This window comes from Salmo salar, chromosome ssa11 (genome assembly GCF_905237065.1).
Source record: "Salmo salar chromosome ssa11, Ssal_v3.1, whole genome shotgun sequence".
Classification (NCBI taxonomy): domain Eukaryota; kingdom Metazoa; phylum Chordata; class Actinopteri; order Salmoniformes; family Salmonidae; genus Salmo; species Salmo salar.
The window spans coordinates 143,230-169,638 of record NC_059452.1 but is presented as its reverse complement, the minus strand read 5'-3'; the positions used below and the strand labels follow the sequence as shown (position 1 = coordinate 169,638).

Here is a 26,409-nt window from a genome sequence, read left to right as displayed (position 1 = left end):
AATACACTCTCACACAGAAACACTAATTTCACCCACTTACTGTATACATACGCACACACAAACACAGAAATAGCAGTGCACCCACACACCACAAAGACACAGTCCCCCACCCAAAGAAAAACAGATGGGAACAGAACGGTTTGCCTGCTTCCCCCGGCAACCCCAGAAATCGCCTTGCTCAGTCTCCACGGCGTCCGTACCTGTGACAGAATTTTCCCTTTAACCCGCAACTTCCTGCAAGTCATCCAATGACAAACGAGCCCAATTAAAGCTAATTTACCCCAAAATGTGCAGTTAACCTCTATGGGCTAGGTGGGACGCTTGCGTCCCACCTACTCAACAGCCAGTGTAATCCCGTGGCGCGATATTCAAATACCTCAAAAATGCTAAAACTTCAATTTTTCAAACATATGACTATTTTACACCATTTTAAAGACAAGACTCTCATTAATCTAACCACACTGTCCGATTTCAAAAAGGCTTTACAACGAAAGCAAAACATTAGATTATGTCAGCAGAGTACCCAGCCAGAAATAATCAGACACCCATTTTTCAAGCTAGCATATAATGTCACAAAAACCCAGAAGACAGCTAAATGCAGCACTAACATTTGATGATCTTCATCAGATGACACACCTAGGACATTATGTTATACAATACATGCATGTTTTGTTCAATCAAGTTCATATTTATATCAAAAACCAGCTTTTTACATTAGCATGTGACGTTCAGAACTAGCATACCCACCGCAAACTTCCGGTGAATTTACTAAATTACTCACGATAAACGTTCACAAAAAACATAACAATTATTTTAAGAATTATAGATACAGAACTCCTTTGTGCAATCGAGGTGTCCGATTTTAAAATAGCTTTTCGGTGAAAGCACATTTTGCAATATTCTGAGTACATAGCCCAGCCATCACGGCTAGCTATTTAGACACCCACCAAGTTTAGCCCTGACCAAACTCCGATTTACTATTACAAAAGTTTGATTACCTTTGGTTTTCTTCGTCAGAATGCACTCCCAGGACTGCTACTTCAATAACAAATGTTGGTTTGGTCCAAAATAATCCATCGTTATATCCAAATAGCGGTGTTTTGTTCGTGCGTTCAAGACACTATCCGAAGTGTAAATAAGGGTCATGAGCATGGCGCATTTCGTGACAAAAAAATTCTAAATATTCCATTATCGTACTTCGAAGCATGTCAACCGCTATTTAAAATCCATTTTTATGCCATTTTTCTCGTAAAAAAGCGATAATATTCCGACCGGGAATCAGCGTTTAGGTAAAAAGACGAAAGAAAACAAAGCATGAGGTCGACTCGGGCACGCACCTGAGTCTCACAGTACTGTAACCAGCCACTACCCAAACGCACTACTTTTTTTCAGCCAGAGCCTGCAAAGCCACGATTCAGCTTTTTGCCGCCTTCTGAGAGCCCATGGGAGCCGTAGGAAGTGTCACGTAACAGCAGAGATCCTCTGTAATGGATAGAGATAATCAAGAAGGGCAAGAAATTGTCAGACAGGGCACTTCCTGCATGGAATCTTCTCAGGTTTTGGCCTGCCAAATGAGTTCTGTTATACTCACAGACACCATTCAAACAGTTTTAGAAACTTTGGAGTGTTTTCTATCCAAAGCTAATAATTATATGCATATTCTAGTTTCTGGGCAGGAGTAGTAATCAGATTAAATCGGGTACATTTTTTATCCGGCCGTGTAAATACTGCCCCCTAGCCCTAACAGGTTAAACAATACATGCATGTTTTGTTCAATCAAGTTCATATTTATATCAAAAACCAGCTTTTTACATTAGCATGTGACTAGCATGTGACTAGCATTCCGACCGAACACTGCCGGTGAATTTACTAAATTACTCACGATAAACGTTCACAAAAAACATAACAATTATTTTAAGAATTATAGATGCAGAACTCCTCTATGCACTCGATATGTCCGATTTTAAAATAGCTTTTCGGTGAAAGCACATTTTGCAATATTCTATGTAGATAGCCCGGCATCACAGGGCTAGCTATTTAGACACCCAGCAAGTTTAGCACTCACCAAAGTCAGATTTACTATAAGAAAAATGTTATTACCTTTGCTGTTCTTCATCAGAATGCACTCCCAGGACTTCTACTTCAATAACAAATGTTGGTTTGGTGCCAAATAATCCATTGTTATATCCAAATAGCGGCGTTTTGTTCGTGCGTTCAAGGCACTATCCGAAAGGGTAAATAAGGGTGACGAGCATGGCGCAATTCGTGACAAAAAAATTCTAAATATTCCATTACCGTACTTCGAAGCATGTCAACCGCTGTTTAAAATCAATTTTTATGCCATTTTTCTCGTAAAAAAGGGATAATATTCCGACCGGGAAATCGTTTTTTATTACAAAGAGAGTGAAAGTAAAAGCATGCTATCCCCTCATGCACGAGCCTCAGTCTAATGGCCCTCTGATAGAGCACTTGCCAAACGCGCTAATGTGTTTCAGCCTGGGGATGGAATTACATCGTTCAGCTTTTTCCCGCCTTCTGACAGCCCATGGGAGCCGTAGGAAGTGTCCCGTCATTCCAGAGATCCCCTGTATTTGTTAGAGATGATCAAGGAGGGCAAGAAATGGTCAGACAGGCCACTTCCTGTAAGGAATCTTCTCAGGTTTTGGCCTGCCAAATGAGTTCTGTTATACTCACAGACACCATTCAAAAAGTTTTAGAAACTTTAGGGTGTTTTCTATCCAAAGCCAATAATTATATGCATATTCTAGTTACTGGGCAGGAGTAGTAACCAGATTAAATCGGGTACGTTTTTTATCCGGCCGTGTCAATACTGCCCCCTAGCCCTAACAGATTAACTATTATACCGCCTAATGGCGTCACAGGAGTGTAGCTACAGACACACACACACACACACACACACACACACACACACACACACACACACACACACACACACACACACACACACACACACACACACAAACACAACACACAGAAGCACTAGGCTACACACACTACACACACACCAGCTCGACTCCTTATTACAATTCACAGCAAACATCATCATCCTTGAGGCCACTACGTGTGAGTATGTGTCACTAGACTACATTTTCTTGAGGAAAACCTGCATTGACGACATGCTCTCTTGGAGCGCATTAAGTATCAACTGCCATATCTCGAAGAGTGTGTTTGCTGCTTTGTCATACCACGGAAATTCTGCAGCCTCTTAAGTCATATTACAATCCCATTCAACATAAATGTATGCATATGCTAAATCTGCCTGTGAATAACATTGTTTTGTTTAATCCGAATTCAAACAGTTCAGATTAACCAATTTAATGTTCAGTTAACGCTTAATGCATTAATACATTATGTTATTCTGATAATCACACTGAATTGTTTTAAGGGTGGGAGTGGAAACCAACATCCACACAACACAATGGGCTACATACACTACACGATTCTCACAGATATGTGTTTTGAGTTCTCTGTTTGCCCTTATTCTACCATGGGGATAAGATACACACTTTTTAAATGTAACCTTTATTTAACTAGTCAAGTCAGTTAAGAACAAATTCTTATTTACAAATGATGGCCTACTGGGGAACAGTGGGTTAACTGCCTTGTACCATGTCAGCTCAGGGACTTGATCCAGCAACCTTTCGGTTACTGGCCCAACTCTCTAAGCACTAGGTTACCTGCCGCCACACACATACAGACGCTCAAGCGCGCTCGCACACACTAACACAGACGGACAGACAAGCGCACACACTAACACAGACGGACAGACAAGCGCGCACACACTAACACAGACAAGCGCGCACACACTAACACAGACAAGCGCGCACACACTAACACAGACAGACAAAGCGCACACACTAACACAGACAGACAGACAGACGGACAAGCGCGCACACACTAACACAGACAGACAGACAGACAGACAGACGGACAAGCGCGCACACACTAACACAGACAGACAGACAGACAGACAGACAGACAGACAGACAGACAGACAGACAGACAGACAGACAGACAGACAGACAGACAAGCACACACACACTAACACAGACGAACAGACAAGCGCGCACACACTAACACAGACGAACAGACAAGCGCGCACACACTAACACGGAAGGACAGACAAGCGCGCACATACTAACGCACATACAGACGAGCACACACATGCACAGATAGACAGACACACACACACGAACACACCCCTGTAAGGTTCTTCTTGACTTGTCACTTTGCAGGGACATTGCGGCCCGGAACTGCCTGCTGACCACCAAAGGACCGGGGAGAGTGGCCAAGATCGGGGACTTTGGAATGGCCAGGGACATTTATAGGTACTGCCATCATAAAAAATCTTTAAACCCAGCTACTATAAATGTATATGTGGACTGGGGTGGTCTGGCGGTCTGGGCCGTTGCCTCTGGAGCACATGTACAATATATTGCTGCCAGCATGAGTTGGAGTCTGGCCTGTTGCTACTTCAGCTCCATCTCTCCTAAGTTTCAACTCTATCTCTTTTCAAACATGACAAAATACCAAAGGAGTGGGACTGCCCCACTCCTTAAAAAAAAAAAATAATTGTCACGCCTGCTCCCGCTCGCCCTCTCTGGCGCTCGAGGGCTCCAGACTGCCCTTCATTACGCACACCTGTCACCATCATTACGCTCACCAGCGCTCAATGGACTCACCTGGACTCCTTCACCTTGTTGATTGCCCCATCTATATCTGTCTGTTCCTCAGTTGGTTCCCCATGGTTACCAACATAAATAGAGCAGTACAACTCAATATTTTGTTATACCCGTGGTATACAGTCTGATATACCATGGCTTTCAGCCAGTCTGGATTCAGGGCTCAAACCACCCCTTGGTAACCAGTTTAAGGGTCCTCAGGGGTTTGTGATATATGGCCAATATACCACGGCTAAGGGCTGTGTCCAGGATAAGTGTTGTACAAAAAATGCTACAATTTAATATATAATTCTATAGTAAACTGTGGTATAGTGTAGAAAACTATACTACACACTGTAGTATCCCTCGCTCATCAGGAGTAGTACTTACTATGGAATGTTATAGTATACTTGGGCTTCTGAGTGGCGCAGCAGTCTAAGGCACTGCATCTCAGTGCTTGAGGTATCACTACAGACACCCTGGTTCGAATCCAGGCTGTATCACAACTGGCCATGATTGGGAGTCCCATAGGGCAGTGCACATTTGGCCCAGCGTCATCAGGGTTTGGCCGGTGTAGGCCGTCATTGTAACTAAGAATTTGTTCTTAACTGACTTGCCTAGTTAAATAAAGGTTAAACAAATACTGTGGAATACTATACTAAATAGTATTATGTGCAAAAAAACTCTGTAATAAATATTACAGTAAAGTCCACAAAAACATTACAGTCTGCAAAAACACTACACTTTAACTATAGTAAATACTACAGTATTTAGTTTGCACATTCCTCTCCCCCATATCGCAATTTGTGCCACCCATAAGTGAGAAACCATATATTGTGTTCCCTACAGGTTATAGAAAAGAGCCGACGTCCTAAACTATCCATTCAGACCCCAGTCCTACCTACCTACGAGTTATGGAAAATTTGCTCTTTCAGTATTTCTTTAGTAGGTTTCCTGAAGGAGAAAGCCTTCACTTCTATGTCAAGGATAATAAAACAAAAACGCTACAGTAAATAGTACAGTATAGTACAGTCTGCAAAAACACTACAGTAAATACTACAATATACTACAATCCGCAAAAACACTACATTAATTGCTATAGTATATATACATTTTATTTTACTACAGTATTTATACAATAATTAAATGTAAATACTACAGTATATTACAGTGAATACTACAGCATAGTCAGAAAAACACTACGTGAAAACTATGTCTGTTTGCCTATGTTTGTGTGAGTGTGTCTGCGTTTGTGCGCACATGCATTTGTGTGTGTGCGCACACCTTTGTATGTGTGTGTGTGTCTCTGTGTGTTAGATAACAATCCTAGGGGACTATACATTAGACTAGCTGGCTCTAATCACTGAAGTCGATTTTCAGTGTGTGGCACTAAGACTTCGCCCAGCCTGGAACCATGGTGCTGGGAAATTAGTGGTGGGGGTACCCTGTTATCTGACGCTCATGTATTTTCTTCTTCTCTCTCTGTGCTTCCTGATGTGAGACCCCCTGCTAAGAGCAATGTGCATCGCAAATGGTACCCTATTCCCTATAAAGTGCACTATTTTTGACTAGGGTGCTCAGAGCGCTAGTCAGAAGTAGTGCAATATGTAAGGAAAAGTGCCACTTGGGACGCATCTTCTGGTATCGGAGGTTGGGGTTAAGATTGAGAGGCTCACAGGGGAGTTGTGTGGTGGAGAGGGGAAGTGACGAGGCTTAATGTCAATGTTTTCTCTGGGAGCAGGGACACACACACACTGCCTTTCTCTATTTCTTGCTCTGCCTTAAAGACATCTGTACTGCATGGTCGAATAAAGGAGTCTGACAACGTTACTGTCGTTATAAATGTCCAATGTTTACATCCAGATTAGCATTTCATACATGGTACAAACTTGTGTCACATGTAATGATATCCCCATACACCCCACTTACAGTGGGGGAAAAAAGTATTTGATCCCCTGCTGATTTTGTACGTTTGCCCACTTACAAAGAAATGATCAGTCTATAATGTTAATGGTAGGTTTATTTGAACAGTGAGAGACTGAAAAACTACAAAAAAATCCAGAAAAATGCATGTCAAAAATTTTATAAAATGTTTTGCATTATAATGAGGGAAATAAGTATTTGACCCCTCTGCAAAACATGACTTAGTACTTGGTGGCAAAACCCTTGTTGGCAATCACAGAGGTCAGACGTTTCTTGTAGTTGGCCACCAGGTTTGCACACATCTCAGGAGGGATTTTGTCCCACTCCTCTTTGCAGATCTTCTCCAAGTCATTAAGGTTGAGGCTGACGTTTGGCAACTCGAACCTTCAGCTCCCTCCATAGATTTTCTATGGGATTAAGGTCAGGAGACTGGCTAGGCCACTCCAGGACCTTAATGTGCTTCTTCTTGAGCCACTCCTTTGTTGCCTTGGCCGTGTGTTTTGGGTCATTGTCATGCTGGAATACCCATCCACGACCCATTTTCAATGCCCTGGCTGAGGGAAGGAGGCTCTCATCCAAGATTTGACGGTACATGGCCCCGTCCATCGTCCCTTTGATGCGGTGAAGTTGTCCTGTCCCCTTAGCAGAAAAACACCCCCAAAGCATAATGTTTCCACCTCCATGTTTGACGGTGGAGATGGTGTTTTTGGGGTCATAGGCAGCAATCCTCCTCCTCCAAACACGGCGAGTTGAGTTGATGTCAAAGAGCTCCATTTTGGTCTCATCTGAACACAACACTTTCACCAGTTGTCCTCTGAGTCATTCAGATGTTCATTGGCAGACTTCAGATGGGCCTGTATATGTGCTTTCTTGAGCAGGGGGACCTTGCGGGCGCTGCAGGATTTCAGTCCTTCACGGCGTAGTGTGTTACCAATTGTTTTCTTGGTGACTATGGTCACAGCTGCCTTGAGATCATTGACAAGATCCTCCCGTGTAGTTCTGGGCTGATTCCTCACCGTTCTCATGATCATTCCAACTCCATGAGGTGAGATCTTGCATGGAGCCCCAGGCCGAGGGAGATTGACAGTTCTTTTGTGTTTCTTCCATTTGTGAATAATCGCACCAAATGTTGTCACCTTCTCACCAAGCTGCTTGGCGATGGTCTTGTAGCCCATTCCAGCCTTGTGTAGGTCTACAATCTTGTCCCTGACATCCTTGGAGAGCTCTTTGGTCTTGGCCATGGTGGAGAGTTTGGAATCTGATTGGTTGATGGCTTCTGTGGACAGGTGTCTTTTTTACAGGTAACATGCTGCGGTTAGGAGAACTCCCTTTAAGAGTGTGCTCCTAATCTCAGCTCGTTACCTGTATAAAAGACACCTGGGAGCCCGAAATCTTTCTGATTGAGAGGGGGTCAAATACTTATTTCCCTCATTAAAATGCAAATCAATTGATAACATTTTTGACATACGTTTTTCTGGATATTTTTGTTGTTATTCTGTCTCTCACTGTTCAAATAAACCTAACATTAAAATTATAGACTGATCCTTTCTTTGTCAGTGGGCAAACATACAAAATCAGCAGGGGATCAAATACTTTCCCCCCCCCACTGTATAGTGTACTAGTGCTGGTGTAACATTACCCATCTAAATCCCCCTTCCTTTAATTTGAAACAACAACGATGTTCAATGTTTCTCACAGCCCATTGTGACCCCCACCCGTTGTCTTATTGTTTAAGGCCCAAGAATTAACAAAGGACCATACTTGGGATTGGGCTTACCTGTCACTCTTAGGGCTGGATCTCCAGCTAAGAGAGCTGGCTCAGGTGAAACTGTTTCAGACACAGCTCAAGTATCAGGAGCAATGGGAACAAGTTCACTGTTTTCCCTTTCCCCTGCACTCTCCCCTTTTCCCCCACAGTTTTGTTATCAGGGTCCAGTTCTTGCCCCAATGGTGCCACACATAGTTTTTGCCTTCTGAGGTGAAAACATAACTGTTTTTGAGGGACTGCCACTCATGACAGCTAACCTGTCATGGCCACAGGTTGTCTGCATCCTGATAGTTTGTCCAGTTTCCAGTGAACTGAGCTGCCATGCAGTCATAGTACACATCTCCCTTCATTCTCTGTTGTGTCAGAGCCTCCTTCACCTGTGTCACCATCACTGGGCAAAGCATATTTTACATTTTTTGTCATTTAGCAGACATTCTTATCCAGAGCGACTTAAAGTAGTGAATGCATACATTTCATACATTTTTTTCTCCGTACTGGTCCCCCGTGGGAATCAAACCCACAACCCTGGCATTGCAAACACCATGCTCTACCAACTGAGCCACACAGGACCATATCTGTGGTCATGGGAAGCATTGTCCTACTCCTCCTAGAGAACAATCTCCGCGCAAGAGACTGCAAGCCTTCCCAGAAAAGGTTGAGCACACACAGCAGCATGGATATTTGATTGTCTGTGACACTCTGCCAATAACTGATTGGCTGAAGGCACAGCACGCTCCACCAACTCGTTAGAATGAGAATGCTCGTCCTGTCTTTAAAATTCCATGTTGATGCAAAATCCTTGAAGGTCATACACACAAACGGGGTCACATTGTCTGTCATCAGACACTGGGGAACCCCATGGACAGTGAAGTGCCTCTTCAGTTTTCCAATCAGAGTGATGCTCATCATATCTGACAGGTATTCCAGTTCAAACTAGCCTGAAAAGTCCAGGACCAAATGGGGTTTAAGAGCACACCTCCCCCTCTATGTCAGCATTCATTGAGGGCCAGTACATAGTCTCCCTTGCTCTACATTTTGTTGCCTCGGCCCCTGGGTTCAGTTGGCCTGTGTAGAATTGTTGTAAAGATAGGGGGATCAACAGCCTTTGAAACCGCAATACGAGCCCATTCTGTACTGTAAACTCTTCTTTCATGGCATAGTAGGGGTGCTCGTTCTGGGGACATTCTAACGATTTTGGCCAGCAATTTAGAATGACTTCTCTGAGGCGCTGGCATGTGACAGTGTTGCAACTGCAGCCCTTAACTGCGGTTGCAACGAATAGAGTACAGAACCTGCACAGCAATGAAATCACAGAACTCCTCCATCTCCACCATAGGGAGGTGATGCCGTGACAGGGCGTCAGGCTACATACAGCTCCTTGCCTCTAAAAATCTAAATTATAGCGTTGAAGCTTCATAATTCCCTGCAGACGTGAGGATGCAGTGTGCAGAGCCTTCTGCAGGATCGTGATCAGAGGTTGGTGGTCCGTCTCCACCACTAGTGCTTTCCCCTATGTGAAATCATGAAACTTTTTACAGGTGAAAACAAAGGCTAACATCTCCTTCTCTATCTGAGCCTAACGTGTCTCCGTGGGCATCAGTGCTCTTGATGCAAACGCCACTGGCCTATATTTGTTGTAGACATACTACTCCGAGACCATGCTGGGACACAGATATCACCACTGGTTTGCCCACATCATAGTACTGGAGAACCGGCTGGCATGATAGCAGCTCTTTCAGTTTGGTGAAGGCAGCGTCAGGTTGCTCCTGCCAGCACAATTCAGTATCAATCAATTAATCAAATGTATTTATTAAGCCCTTCTTTCATCAGCTGATGTCACAAAGTGCTGTATAGAAACCCAGCCTAAAACCCCAAACAGCAAGCAATGCAGGTGAAAGAAGCACGGTGGCTAGGAAAAACTCCCTAGAAAGGCCAGAACCTAGGAAGAAACCTAGAAAGGAACCAGGCTATGAGGGGTGGCCAGTCCTCTTCTGGCTGTGCCAGGTGGAGATTATAACAGAACATGGCCAAGATGTTCAAATGTTCATAGATGACCAGCATGGTGAAATAATACTAATCACAGTGGTTGTCGAAGGTGCAACAGGTCAGCACCTCAGGAGTAAATGTCAGTTGGCTTTTCATAGCCGATCATTCAGAGTATCTCTACTGCTCCTGATGTCTCTAGAAAAGTACAAACTTCCGGCGCCGACAGAGATTGCCGCCTCGCTTCTCGTTCATAGGAAACTATGCAGTATTTTGTTTTTTTCTGTGTTATTTCTGACATTGTTACCCCAGGAAATCTTAGGTTTTATTACATACAGTCGGGAGGAACTATTGGATATAAGAGCAACGTCAACTCACCAACATTACGACCAGGAATACGACTTTCCTGAAGCGGAACCTTTGTTTGGTCCACCACCCAGGACAATGGATCGGATCCCAGCCGGCGACCCAAAACAACGGTGCCACAGAAGGGGCAGACGGAGTGGTCTTCTGGTCATGCTCCGAAAACGGGCACATCGCACACTGCGCTCGGACATACTACTCGCCAATGTCCAGTCTCTTGACAACAAGGTAGACGAAGTCCGAGTAAGGGTTGCCTTCCAGAGAGACATCAGAGATTGTAACGTTCTTTGTTTCACGGAAACATGGCTCACTCAGGATACGTCATCGGAGTCGGTACAGCCACCTGGTTTCTTCACGCATCGTGCCGACAGAAACAAACATCTCTCTGGTAAGAAGAGGGGCGGGGGTGTATGCCTTATGACGTGTGGCTCAGTTGGTAGAGCATGGTGTTTGCAACACCAGGGTTGTGGGTTCGATTCCCATGGGGGACCAGCATGGGAAAAAAAGTGATGAAATGTATGCATTCACTACTGTAAGTCGCTCTGGATAAGAGCATCTGCTAAATGACTAAAATGTAAAATATATGATTAACGAGACGTGGCATGATCATAACAACATACAGGAACTCTTGTCCTTTTGTTCACCTGACCTAGAATGCCTTACAATCAAATGCCGACCACATTATCTACCAAGAGAATTCTATTTGATCATAATCACAGTCGTATATATCCCCCCCCAAGCAGACACATCGACGGCCCGGAAAGAACTTAATTTGACTCTATGTAAACTGGAAACCACATATCCTGAGGCTGCATTTGTTGTAGCTGGGGATTTTAAGAAGGCTAATCTGAAAACAAGGCTCCCTAAATTTTATCAGGATATTGAATGCGCGACCAGGGATGGCAAAACCCTGGATCATTGTTATTCTAACTTCCACGACACATATAAAGCCATCCCTCGTCCTCCTTTCGGAAAATCTGACCACGACTCCATTTTGTTGCTCCCAGCCTATAGAGAGAAACTAAAACAGGAAGCACATGGGTTACAGTATTATTTCCAGCAACATCTCAAACCAATTTAGTGACTGACAGACAGGGTCTGATAGTGCTCCAGTTCTCCCTGACAGAATAATCAACAGAGGACTTGGATACCATATCAACTCCTATAGAAATGACACTACGGTTATTGTGGGTAACCTAATTGATGTTCCTTTAACTCTGCCTGAGTTTATACAAATTGTCATCTCCTACCATTCTGATAGATTGGAGACTGTCAGAAAATGTGGTTGTAATGTTAATAATTTGGTTCTTATTCTATTGGTTACCTTTAGGCAGATGCCCCACAGGCAGAGTGGCCCACACACATTTAATATGGGACTTTTAAATGTTAGAGCAATCACTAGTTAAACCTTTCTCATGAATGACCTCATTACTGAGCTCAAAGTTGATTGCATATTTCTCACTGAAACATGGCTGTCTTCAGGATGTAGTGCCACTCTTATTGAAGCCTCCTCCTGGACTACAACTTTTCATATTCTATCAAAAAAGGGTGGGAGGACAGCCTCTATATTTACTAATGCTGTCAGCTATAAGGACATTTCATTTGGCGACTTTGGGTCATGCTACACTATTTAAATGTCAGCCACCAGTGCTAGCTATAACCCTGTATAGGCCAACACTTTCTTTACTGATTTTTCTGAACTACTGTCTATTGTGCTTGAGAACTATGATAAAAACATTGTGTTGGGAGATTTTAATATTCATGTTGAATGTATTAATCTTTTGAGCTCTATGGACTATATCCAACATCTTTCTCGGCCCACCCATAACCGTTGCCATACTCTGGACCTGGTTATTACCAAGGGGCTTTCTATTGACATATCCTCTATTGTTGATGTTGCTTTATCTGATCACCACTGGGGATTTATTACTACCTTGTTACCCATAGCACAGGGTAATACTGAATACAGTATTAAGAAACACTGTCTTACATCTGAAGTTGCTACAGATTTTACTGAGTGTACGAACAATATGCCATCACCTACTCTGCCTTCCTCTTGTGATGATTTAGTTGATAACTTTAAAAGCAAATTAAGGGCAACCATTGATGCCATAGCTCCAGTAAAGTTGAAAAAGACCACATCCAAACGGAGACACCCTTGGATGAGTGAAGAAACAAATCAATTGAAGAGAAATTGGAGAAAGTGGAGAAAGTCAATGTTGCAGGTCCATTATGATATTCTGAGAGAGCAACTTGGCAAATATAACAAGACAATTAGAAATGCCAGACAGGCTCATTTTTCTAACTTGATCACTAATAATCAGAATAATTAGAGAGCTCTTCTCAACCATTAATGGCCTGATAAATCCATCAGCCCATCCCCCGGCTAGCCGAAGAAATCCATCAGATAATCCCTGGGCTTCAATACCTTTTATGTCAATTGGCCTGGACACTTTGCTGCCGACCAGAGCCCCGCCGATCCATCACGACTGGTCTGCCGACTTAACTTTCTGAAGGGGGTTTCAACAGGCTCCCCCGTTGCGACGTCCCCCTGAGGCCCATCTGCTAGCCTGCTCCTAGCCCCGGCCTGCTAGCTGTCTGAATCTCCGTGCCACCAGCTCGCCTAGCTACTCACTGGACCCTATGATTACTCGGCTACACATGCCTCTCCCTAATGTCTATATGCCTTGTCTATTGCTGTTTTGGTTAGTTATTATTGTCTTATTTCACTGTAGAGCCTCCAGCCTTGCTCAATATTCCTTAGCTTGCATTGTTGTTCCACCCCCCACACATGCGGTGACTGCACCTGGCTTAAATGGTACTTCGAGAGACAAAACCTCTCTCATCGTCACTCAATGCCTAGGCTTACCTCCACTGTACTCAATTCTTACCATACCCTGGTCTGTACATTATGCTTTGAATCTATCCTTCCGTGCTCAGAAACCTGCCCCCTTTACTCTCTGTTCCGAACGCACTAGACGACCAGTTCTTATAGCCTTTAGCCGTACTCATATCCTACTCCTCCTCTGATCCTCTGGTGATGTAGAGGTTAACCCAGGACCTGCAGCCCCCAGCATCACTCCTATTCCCCAGGCGCTTTCATTTGTTGACTTCTGTAACCGTAAAAGCATTTGTTTCATGCATGTTAACATTAGAAGTCTCATCCCTAAGTTTGTTTTATTCACTGCTTTAGCACACTCCGCCAACCCGGATGTCCTAGCCATGTCTGAATCCTGGCTTAGGAAGGCCACCAAAAACCCTGAAATTTCCGACAAGATAGAACTGCCAAAGGGGGCAGAGTTACAATCTACTGCAGAGATAGGCTGCAGAATTCTGTCCTACTATCCAGGTCTGTTCCCAAACAATTTGAATGTCTACTTTTAAAAATCCATCTCTCTAAAAACAAGTCTCACCGTTGCCGCTTGTTATAGACCCCCTTCAGCCCCCAGCTGTGCCCTGGACACCATATGTGAATTGATCGCCCCTGTCTATCTTCAGAGTTTGTACTGTTAGGTGACCTAAACTGGGACATGCTTAACAACCCAGCCATCCTACAATCTAAGCTAGATGCCCTCCATCTCACTCAAATTATCATGGAACCTACCAGGTACAACCCTAAATCCGTAACCATGGGCACCCTCAAAGATATCATCCTGACCAACTTGCCCTCTGAATACACTGTCTTCAACCAGGATCTCAGCGGTCACTGCCTCACTGCCTGCGTGCATAACGGGTCCACGGTCAAACGACCACCCCTCATCACTGTCAAACGCTCCCTAAAACACTTCAGTGAGCAGGCCTTTCTAACCGACCTGGCAAGGGTATCCTGGAAGGATATTGACCTCATCCCGTCAGTAAAGGATGCCTGGTTGCTATTCAAAGTGCTTTCTTCTCGATCTTAAATAAGCATGCCCATTCAAAAAATGTAGAACTAAGAACAGACATAGCCCATGTTTCACCCCAGACTTGACTGCCCTTGACCAGCACAAAAACATCCTGTGGCATTCTGCATTAGCATCGAACAGCCCCCGCGATATGCAACTCTTCAGGGAAGTCAGGGACCAATATACTCAGTCAGTTAGGAAAGCTAAGGCTAGCTTTTTCAAACAGAAATTTGCATCCTGTAGCATTAATTCCAAAAAGTTTTGGGACACTGTAAAGTCCATGGAGAATAAGAGCACCTCCTCCCAGATAAAATCTACGATAATCGATCATTTCAATAAGCATTTTTCCACGACTGGCCATGCTTTCCACCTGGCTACCCCTACCCCAGCCAACACCTCAGCTCCCCCTGCAGCAACTTGCCCAAACCCGCCCCGCTTCTCCTTCACCCAAATCCAAACAGCTGATGTTCTGAAAGAGCAGCAAAACCTGGAACCGTACAAATCAGCTTTGCTAGAGAATCTGGACCCTCTCTTTCTATAATTATCCGCCGAAATTGTTGCAAGCCCTATTACTAGCCTGTTCAACCTCTTTTTCGTATCGGCTGAGATCCCCAAAGATTGGAAAGCTGCCACGGTCATCCCCTCTTGAAAGAGGGAGACACCTTAGACCCAAACTGTTATAGACCTATATCCATCCTCACCTGCCTTTCTAAAATCTTCAAATGCCAAGTTAATAAATAGATCACCGACCATTTCGAATCCCACCGTACCTTCTCCACTATGCAATCTGGTTTCCGAGCTGGTCATGGGTGCACCTCAGCCACGCTCAAGGTCCTAAACAATATCATAACCGCCATCGATAAAAGACAGTACTGTGCAGCCATCTTCATTGACCTGGCCAAGGCTTTCGACTCTGTCAATCACCACATTCTTATCGGCAGACTCAATAGCCTTGGTTTCTCAAATGACTGCCTCGCCTGGTTCACCAACTACTTCTCAGACACACTTCTTTTCAGTGTGTCAAATCGGAGGGCCTGTTGTCAGGACCTCTGGCAGTCTCTATGGGGGTGCCACAGGGTTCAATTCTCAGTCCGACTCTTATCCCTGTATATATCAATGATGTCGCTTTTGCTGCTGGTGAATCTCTGATTCATCTCTATGCAGACGACACCATTCTGTATACATCTGGCCCTTCTTTGGACACTGTGCTAAAAAACCTCCAAACGAGCTTCAACGCCATACAACACTCCTTCTGTGGCCTCCAACTGCTTTTAAATGCTAGTAAAACTAAATGCATGCACTTCAACCGATTGCTGCCCACACCCTCCCTCCTGACTAGCATCACTACCCTGGACGGTTCTGACCTAGAATATGTGGACAACTAAAAATACCTAGGTGTCTGGTTAGACTGTAAACTCTCCTTCCAGACTCACATCAATCATCTCCAATCGGCTAGAATCGGCTTCCTATTTTGCAACAAAGCCTCCTTCACCCATGCCGCCAAACGTACCCTCGTTAAACTGATTATCCTACCGATCCTTGACTTTGGCGATGTAATTTACAAAATAGCCTCCAACACTCTACTCAGCAAATTGGATGTAGACCATCACAGTGCCCTCTGTTTTATCACCAAAGCACCATATATTACCCACCACTAAGACCTCTATGGTATTAATGCTAAATTGTAATTATATTTGCCTCTATGGCTTATTTATTGCCGTCCCTTCCTACATTTGCACACACTGTACAGAGATCTTTCTATTTTTATTTTCTTTTGTGTTATTGATTGTACGTTTGTTTATGTGTTACTCTGTGTTTTTGTTGCACTGCTATGCTTTATCTTGGCCAGGTCGCAGTTGTAAATGAGAACTTGTTCTCAACTGGCCTACCTGGTTAAATAAAGGTGAAATCTTTATTTTTTATTTTTTTTATCCTATCCCCAGGAACCTATGTGAACTTTCCTCCACATCTAAATGTGATGAGTTTCAAGCATTAGGCTGGGTATCAGTCAAGCAATACCTGTTGAGAAGTTTGATGATACTTAAAGGCACTATGGAGTTATTTTCCCTGGTTGACACAGGCATGCTCAGGAAAGTGATATCACAACTTATACCTGTATTCTCGATCCTATCCCCACCACCTTCTTCAAAGCTGTCACGCCCTGACCATAGAGAGCCTTTTTATTCTCTATTTTGGTTAGGTCAGGGTGTGACTAGGGGGGGTGTTCTAGTCTAGGTTATTTATTTCTATGTTGGCCTGGTATGGTTCCCAATCAGAGGCAGCTGTTTATCATTGTCTCTGATGGGGGATCATATTTAGGCAGCCATTTCCCCACTGTGTTTTGTAGGATCTTGTTTTGAGTTAGTGCATGTAGCACCGCTGATGTTCTGGTTAGTTGGTTGTTTCCTTTTGTTTTGTAAGTTTCACTAAATAAAATATGTGGAATTCAGAGCACGCTGCGCCTTGGTCCATCTCTCCACACAACCGGTACAAAAGCAGTTTTTAATTGCATATCTGAAGAAGTGTAAGCTCTGGTTTATCACTCCCTGATCACAGGCACTTTCCCCACTGCACTAAAAACTGCTGTGGTGATATCCCTTCTGAAGAATCCCTTCAATGTTTGGCCAATCTCCAACCATCCATTCTTAATCAAAATTCTGGAGAAATTGGTTTTCAAACAGATTTTTTAAGTGCCAACTATATTTTTTGGGCCCACCACAGCACAGAGAAATACTTAGTTAAAGTGGGAAATAAGCATAGAACCAACACAGATGCCAAAACCGCTCTCTGTCCTTGTACTCTTGGATTTAAGTGCTGCTTTCGACACCGTTGACCGTGACATTGTTCTGGATAGACTGGAGTGGTGGGTTGGCCTCTCGGGTCCTGTTCTAAATTGGTTTAGGACCTATTTAACCGCGTGGAGAGTTTTTTTTGTCACTCCTGGTGTACATAACTCAGAGAAAATACATATCACATGTGGCATTCCACAAGATTTGATTTTCGGTCTGAAACTGTTCAGTTTATATATGTTACCCATTGGCAGCATTATCAGAAAGTACAGCATTGATTTTTAATGCTACGCAGACGAAACACAACTTTACATTTTTGTGTCACCAGAGGATTGTAGCTCCACAGATAAATTATTAGACTGTATTAGTGATTTTGTATGGCTCACAACTTCCTTCAGCTAAATCAAGACAAGACCAAAGCACTTATTGAGCCAAAGCACAGAGAGAATCTGCCATGAACATTTCAATTCACGGGCTATAAAGATAAAACACCAAGTCAAAAACCTAGGTGTTATTTTAGATTCTGAAATCTATTTCGAATCACAGATTAGGAATGTGACCAAAAGTCGATTTTTACCACCTGAGAAACATTGCCAAGGTGCAGCATCCATGCTTTTATTACATGCAGGCTTGACTACTGTAATGCTCTCCTGTCTGGTCTAACTAAGAAAGCCATTGGTCAACACAGAATGCTGCAGCAAGGGTACTGACCAAGACCCGACGGACAGCACACATTACACTGATTTTAAGGTCTCTGCACTGGCTGCCTGTGTGTTTAAGATTACATTTTAAGATTCTTCTATTGGTTTTTAAATCCATACACGATTGTGCACTCTAATACATGTGAGACATGCTTTTAAGTTATGTAACCAGTAGGTCCCTCAGGTCCTCTGGCACTGTCCTTTTAACTACCCCAATGCCTAGGACCAAGAGGCATGTCGAGGCAGCCATTAGTTACTATGCCCCCAGCCTCTGGAATAGCCTGTCGGCCGAAACTGTGGACATTTTTAAGACATCTTAAAACACACCATTTTAGCTTCATTCAGTTTTTCTTTGTTATTTTCATTGTTTTTATTAGTTTTTTCTTGTGAAGCACATTGTGTTGCATTCCATGTATGAAATGTGCTGTATAAATAAAGCTTGATTTGATTCAACACAATCATGAAGTTTGCTGACGGCAGTGGTGGGCCTGATCACCGGCAATGATGAGACAGCCTTCAGGGAGGAGGTCAGTGACCTGGCAGTGTGGTGCTGGGACAACAACCTCTCCCTCAACGTCAAGATGACCAAGGAGCTGATCGTGGACTACAGGGCTGCAGTGCAGCGGGTTGAGAGCTTTAAGTTCCTTGGTGTCCAACTCACCTTAAAGGCCTTACAATAGCCCACTCACACGTGCACAGTTGTGAAGAAGGTGTGACAGAGCCTCTTCCCCCTCAGGAGAATGAAAAGGTTTGTCATGGGCCGTCAATCCCTCAAAACATTCTACAAGAACACACCCAAGAAATACCCACATCAAACCACACCCACACAGCAACTCACGTTTAGCATCTGTCATGGCCACCAGAATTTCTAGAGAAGCAAGCCAAAAAACAATGCCATACCAGTGGGCGCAGTTCCAAGTTAACTTTTATCTTCTCCAGTGTGTGTTTGGGACCGGTGAAGATGAAACAGGCTGAGGCTGTTATCAGCGGGCAATCTGATAACTCTGCTGCGTATCAGATAACAAGCTCACAGCATGTGTGTGAGACAGTTTAAAACAACTCGGTCTGTGAAAAAATGAAAATAATCCCCCCCTTTCTCTTGAAGATAAGGAGGACTGAGGACTTTTGTGGGCGTCCACTCATTCTGTTACAGTTATTGTAAAATTCCACTGATTGGATCAGCACGGCACAATATCGCTGTGTAAAAGGAGGATCCAATTATTAGATCTGATGGTGTGTTGTTTCTATGGAAACACTGGTGTGACTGAACTTTGGCCCTGCCCTCTCTCTCTTCATCCCTTTCTCTACCTGTTGTGCAGTAAATGGAGTCTTGCAAAAGCACTAACAAAATCAACCGTGTGTGTGTCTGTGTCTCCCCACAGGGCCAGCTACTACAGAAAGGGTGGGCGCGCCATGCTGCCTGTGAAGTGGATGCCTCCAGAAGCCTTCATGGAAGGGATCTTCACATCCAAAACGGATACGTGGTACGTTCCATTGTAACGCACTCCCAATAACATTTTAGTTATCTTGAATGTCACCCCCTTTCATTTCACCCCTCCAGTTTACCTCACCCTCTCTCTGTCCTCACCTCCCTCTCTCTGTCCTAATGGAGAATATACTTTTTCACCTTTTGAAAGCCTCACTTCTTCCTCCCTCTCTTGTTCACCCCTGTCACCTTTGATTCTTTCCCTCCCCCCGTCTCCTTCTTCCTCCTACCTCTCTCCCCCTCTCTCTCAGGTCCTTTGGGGTGCTGCTATGGGAGATCTTCTCTTTGGGCTATATGCCCTATCCCAGTCGCAGTAACCAGGAAGTTTTGGAGTTTGTCAACAGCGGGGGAAGGATGGACCCTCCCAAAAACTGCCCAGGGCCTGTGTAAGTCCAATATACCACTAAAACAATCACACTTCACCCAAACACATGTAGCAGATGTGAGCTAGCAGGCTAGTGAAGATTGAAAAGTGAACTGTCGCTCAGTCAACTTCCACCCCTTTCTGAACTGACACTCAGACAGCGATGGAACTTATTCTGTTACACACATAACACACCCTCACACACAGTATACAGTTTTCACTCATGCACACACAGTATGCAGACTTACACAGGGATACAAGCATACAAACACACACACTCGCACACAAACACACCCATAACTTCTCAGACTATCACGTGCTCGCCACCCTTTTCTTCTTTGATCATTTTTTCACACAAAAACAGACACGGTCCCCATGTAGTAAACTTCATCGTGACTAGCTCACATTACCACAGCATATTACACAAGAGTCAAATCAGCCCTGCTAATAAAAAAAAAGCTTGATTTGATGTCTCGGTGGGGTACCCCAGGGTTCAGTTTAACCCCCACTGACTTTCCAACAGTAATCACTCAAACTAGCGGGATGTTACACTTCATTGACTTCATTGTGTGTGAGTTTGTCAAGTGTATTAGTGAATGGGGCAACATGTTTTTTAATTGTGTTTGTCAACGTGTGGTCTCGGATATCCCAGACATTGGAGCATCGTAAGCTAGGCAGCAAAGGCACAAGGTCTGGGGAGGATGTCAGCTTCTCTTGGACATTTCCAAAGGACTCTTCAGACAGCCAACTCTCCAGACAAATGACAAGTTCGGGTAGGCGAGGCTTAAAATGCAGGCAGGAATTGTGCTCATGTTTAGCTAAGGTTGCAAGTGGATATGGCATTGACGTTATCGGTGACACTTCCCACTTCTGACTTGTCCTCTCTTTCCCAACTGACACCGCAACAGACGTTTTGTACAGACGTTTTAGCTGGAGCATTGATACAGTGCCAGAAGTAAACCATCTGTCTAGAGACTAGTCAACTTGTGCGAAGATCAAATAGAAAAAATAATATTTTTTGTGTCTCTCTCTCAGGTACCGGATAATGACACAGAGTTGGCAGCATCAACCGGAAGACAGGCCCAACTTCTCCACCATTTTGGAAAGGATTGACTACTGCTTACAGGTAGGGAGTGTGAACATTGAGAGTCAACACCTCTGCACTTGAAATGTGCTCAAGTATTATTATGACTAACTGCCAAGAGATTATTTTAATATGTTTGACTATTTTAAGAAGTGATATAGCTCATAACCTGTCTGTCCGTATAAAATCTGTATTCTTTTTGGGAATTTCTACAAATTCAGACATTGTTAATGTCGTAGTTTGTTGTTCACCATTGTTAGTGTCTAATGCTAGTACCATTGCTCCTCTATCCTCTCCAGGACCCCGATGTGGTGACTGTTCCCTTGCCTGTGGAATATGGCCCCCTCCCTGAAGAGGAGGAGCGGGTACTCATGCGCCCTGAGGACCCCACGGCCTGCCCCCTGCTGGTGTCCACTCTGACGCCTGACGGTGCGGGCTCCGCACCGCCACCGTCAGCCCCCAAGCCCACCGAGGAGAACCGAAGAGTTGAACAACCCCTCCTCCTTTCCAACCAGCCCCCCAAAACCTGCAAGCCGCAGGCGATGGCTCAACAACCCCAGCCCCACCCCCAGACATTCACCAAGACCACACCCACCTCCAAGGCGCCTCCCCCCATCTCCACCCAGCAACCTAACCCAGACGGTGGCCACGTCAATCTGGCCTTCACCCAGGGCCACGCTGGGGATAAGGAGGGTCGCAACGGGAAACCCACCAACCTGTGGAACCCCACTTACGGCTCCTGGTTCCTCCAGCTGCAGCAGCAGAAGAAGCAGCAGCAGCAGCAACCGCAGCAACAACAACAGCTGCAGCAAAAGCAGGAAAGAGTGGGCAGTGGAGGTGGGGGAGTTGGAGGTGGGAGGGTGCCGGGCGAGGGGCAGGAGCACAAGGGACGGACTGTGGCCGAGGCGGTGGGGGCCCTGAGTCTCCAGCACCAGCAGCACAAGCAGCAGTTCCAGCCACCATACCCCTTCCATCCACAGCAGCAACAGCATCAAGAACAGCAGATACAGCTGCAGCTCTTACATCACCAGCAGCAGCAACAGCAGGGGTTCTGCAGGCCGCTTTTGCCACCTCCGCCCCCACCCCAGGCTACCTCCTTGGGTACCACTGACCCTACCCCTTCCCCGCTCCTGTTAGATTCGACCACCCTACCCCCGGTCCCCCTATTTAGACTTCGCAGATTCCCCTGCGGGAACATCGGCTATGGCTACCAGGAGCAAGGGTTACCCCTAGAGGCAGCCCACCATCACCAGAATCCTGTCTCTGTCAACCCCCCTCCTCCACCGCCCCCTTCCCCGCCACCCGTGGCCCCCCAGAGAGGAGTGGCGGGGACCCAGCTGTCGCTGAGCCACTCGATGACGGCCAAAGCCGAAGACAGCCTCCCTCTGCTGGTCACCATGGGGACGGTGCAGGACCCGAGGCTGCCCCGGATGGAGGGCCACAATGCCACAGTGCTTTAGCCCCTCCAACCCCCAACCTCCACCTTGCTTTTTGGCTTCCACCTCGGAGACCGTGTGTACAGACAGATAGGCATACAGCCAGACTTGATGATACACCGTGCAACACTGTGTCAGGACACCTTACGACCAGCCCTCCCGTCTCGACACCTTGGTTTCATCCACCGATTGGATCAAGCCATTGCATTGAGTCCAAAATCTTTCATCCCAATGAGATAAAATGGCTGTGGAAATTACAATGGGGTGTTAAAGCACAGGACCATTAAGAAGAAAAGGTTGTGGGTTGTTGGCTAGGAAAACAGGAACAATGTACATTTTGCAGTACTGGCATGTTCAGTAGACAATTGTGGCAGGACGGTTAGATGTTTCCATTTGGTTGAACTAGCTAATTTCTTTGCAATGTGTTCACGAGCCGCCCACTCATCTTCGCGCCTCTGTCGATGTCAACGCAGCCTTTCACATGGAGTCATGCTGGTAACACACAAACAGAACATACAAACACATAACGAAGAACCATACACATCTGCTAGATGTCTAACTGACTGCAGCATTAGCTAACTTCTTCTCTAGCTGTCATTCATTGCAGGTTATCTATTTCATTGGCAATTTAGGCCTTGGCAGTTGACTCACCAATCAGAAACAATTTTCCCAAAATATCGTGAGAGTCGGACACTGGATTCCTGAGTTTTTTTGTGTTTTTTTTTACAATGAAGAAAAAATGTGTTTGTTGATGTTTGCTTGCCTGCTTGTTTATTTATTAATTTGTCTATTTACTATTTGGGAGCTCTATAAATTATTAATACACCAACCTTATCCAAATTATTTTCACATACTGTACATGGGTTAGCAATTTTTTTCACTAATCTGTCCAACGTTGACTTAATTGAATTAATATAAACCATTGTAAACAATGACCAATGCACTGAATGGTATTTCAGATAGTTGGAATCAGTACTCATGGTGGTGAAGGTTGCTATGGCATGAGGGTGGGAGTGAAAGGGAATTGATGGGGGGGGTGTAACGGTGCCATGAGTATGTGAGTGGCTGTCTTTGCAATTTAAAGGTGTGTGATTAGGTGTGTTTGAGCGAGAGGGAAAGAAAGACAGACAGAATTTTTTTTCTTAGAAAGGCAATACTATGGAGCTTACTGTATACTGATCTTAAATGTTTATTCAGGCAAGTTCACCTTCCATTTCTCGTTAAATATGTTTTATATGTATACATTATGGCTCTCTATGGAAAGACAGAAATTACTGTTCCATGGACTCTTATATGTGGCGATTAATTGAATTGAAAGTGAGCTTTGAAATGGAGACATTTTTGATTTTTTTTGGGGGGGGGGGCTTTTTCGAAAACGTTTTCTTGATTCATGACCCGTAAAAATGTATTAAACTACATTGTTGCCTTAGCCAGCAGCAATTACACCATACAGTACCAGTCAAAAGTTTGGACACACCTACTCATTCAAGGGTTTTTCTTTATTTTACTATTTTCTACAGTGCCTTGCAAAAGTATTCACCCTCCTTGGTGTTTTTCCTATTTTGTTGCATTACAACCTGTAATTTAAATAAATTTTTATTTGGATTTCATGTAATGGACATAAACAAAATAGTCCAAATTGGAGTGAAATGAAAAAAATTAACAGAAAAGTGCTGCGTGAATATTTATTCACCCCCTTCGCTATGAAGCCCCTAAATAAGATCTGGTGCAACCAATTGCCTTCAGAAGTCATATAACTAGTTAAATAAAGTCCACATGTGTGCAATCTAAGTGTCACAGGATCCCAGTATACAGTGGGGAGAACAAGTATTTGATACACTGCCGATTTTGCAGGTTTTCCTACTTACAAAGCATGTAGAGGTCTGTAATTTTTATCATAGGTACACTTCAACTGTGAGAGACAGAATCTAAAACAAAAATCCAGAAAATCACATTGTGTGATTTTTAAGTAATTCATTTGCATTTTATTGCATGACATAAGTATTTGATCACCTACCAACCAGTAAGAATTCCGGCTCTCACAGACCTGTAAGTTTTTCATTAAGAAGCCTTCCTGTTCTCCACTCATTACCTGTATTAACTGCACCTGTTTGAACTCGTTACCTGTATAAAAGACACCTGTCTACACACTCAATCAAACAGACGCCAACCTCTCCACAATGGCCAAGACCAGAGAGCTGTGTAAGGACATCAGGGATAGAATTGTAGACCTGCACAAGGCTGGGATGGGCTACAGGACAATAGGCAAGCAGCTTGGTGAGAAGGCAACAACTGTTGGCGCAATTATTAGAAAATGGAAGAAGTTCAAGATGACGGTCAATCACCCTCGGTCTGGGGCTCCATGCAAGATCTCACCTCCTGGGGCATCAATGATCATGAGGAAGGTGAGGGATCAGCCCAGAACTACACGGCAGGACTTGGTCAATGACCTGAAGAGAGCTGGGACCACAGTCTCAAAGAAAACCATTAGTAACACACTACGCCGTCATGGATTAAAATCCTGCAGCGCACGCAAGGTCCCCCTGCTCAAGCCAGCTCATGTCCAGGCCCGTCTGAAGTTTGCCAATGACCATCTGGATGATCCAGAGCAGGAATGGGAGAAGGTCATGTGGTCTGATGAGACAAAAATAGAGCTTTTTGGTCTAAACTCCACTCGCCTTGTTTGGAGGAAGAAGAAGGATGAGTACAACCCCAAGAACACCATCCCGACCGTGAAGCATGGAGGTGGAAACATCATTCTTTGCGGATGCTTTTCTGCAAAGGGGACAGGACGACTGCACCGTATTGAGGGGAGGATTGATGAGGCCATGCATCGCGAGATCTTGGCCAACAACCTCCTTCCCTCAGTAAGAGCATTGAAGATGGGTCGTGGCTGGGTGTTCCAGCATGACAACGACCCGAAACACACAGCCAGGGCAACTAAGGAGTGGCTCCGTAAGAAGCATGTCAAGGTCCTGGAGTGGCCTAGCCAGTCTCCAGACCTGAACCCAATAGAAAATCTTTGGAGGGAGCTGAAAGATCGTATTGCCCAGCGACAGCCCCGAAACCTGGAGAAGGTCTGTATGGAGGAGTGGGCCAAAATCCCTGCTGCAGTGTGTGTAAACCTGGTCAAGAACTACAGGAAACGAATGATCTCTGTAATTGCAAACAAAGGTTTCTGTACCAAATATTAAACTCTGCTTTTCTGATGTATCAAATACTTATGTCATGCAATAAAATGCAAATTATTCACTTAAAAATCATACAATGTGATTTTCTGGATTTTTGTTTTAGATTCCGTCTTTCACAGTTGAAGTGTACCTATGATAAAAATTACAGACCTCTACATGCTTTGTAAGTAGGAAAACCTGCAAAATCAGCAGTGTATCAAATACTTGTTCTCCCCACTGTATATACACCTGTTCTGAAAGGCCCTAGAGTCTGCAACACCACTAAGCAAGCGGCACTATGAAGACCAAGGAGCTCTCCAAACAGGTCAGGGACAAAGTTGTGGAGAAGTACAGATCTGGGTTGGGTTATAAAAAAATATCTGAAACTTTTAACATCCCACGGAGCACCATTAAATCCATTATTAAAAAATATATTTTATATTTGAGATTCTTCAAAGTAGCCAACCTTTGCCTTGATGAAAGCTTTGCACACTCTTGGCATTCTCTCAGCCAGCTTCACCTGGAATGCTTTTCCAACAGTCTTGAAGGAGTTCCCACATATGATGAGCACTTGTTGGCTGCTTTTCTTTCACTCTGCGGTACAACTATTCCCAAACCATCTCAATTGGTTTGTGGTTGGGTGATTGTGGAGGCCAGGTCATCTGATGCAGCACTCCATCACTCTCCTTCTTGGTCAAATAGCCCTTACACAGCCTGGAGGTGTGTTGGATCACTGATATTGAGATGTGTCTGTTACTTGAACTCTGTGAAGCATT

General features: G+C 44.4%; 1 protein-coding gene and 1 non-coding gene across 3 annotated transcripts in view; both read left to right on the top strand.

Annotated features, from left to right (window-relative positions):
- LOC106562017 (ALK tyrosine kinase receptor) overlaps window positions 1-24,229 on the top strand; it is a 285,056-nt gene extending 260,827 nt beyond the window's left edge. For both annotated transcript variants that reach the window (XM_014126545.2, XM_045688931.1), the window contains 5 exons: window positions 4,257-4,349; window positions 19,476-19,577; window positions 19,831-19,965; window positions 20,979-21,069; window positions 21,327-24,229. In XM_014126545.2, coding sequence (XP_013982020.2) covers window positions 4,257-4,349; window positions 19,476-19,577; window positions 19,831-19,965; window positions 20,979-21,069; window positions 21,327-22,487 — 1,582 coding nt within the window. In that variant the 3' untranslated portion in view covers window positions 22,488-24,229. The remainder of the gene's footprint in view (window positions 1-4,256; window positions 4,350-19,475; window positions 19,578-19,830; window positions 19,966-20,978; window positions 21,070-21,326) is intronic.
- LOC123725306 (U7 small nuclear RNA) lies at window positions 5,600-5,654 on the top strand. The gene has a single exon (XR_006757804.1). It is a non-coding gene; the product is annotated as a U7 small nuclear RNA (small nuclear RNA).
- Window positions 24,230-26,409: the final 2,180 nt, after the last annotated feature.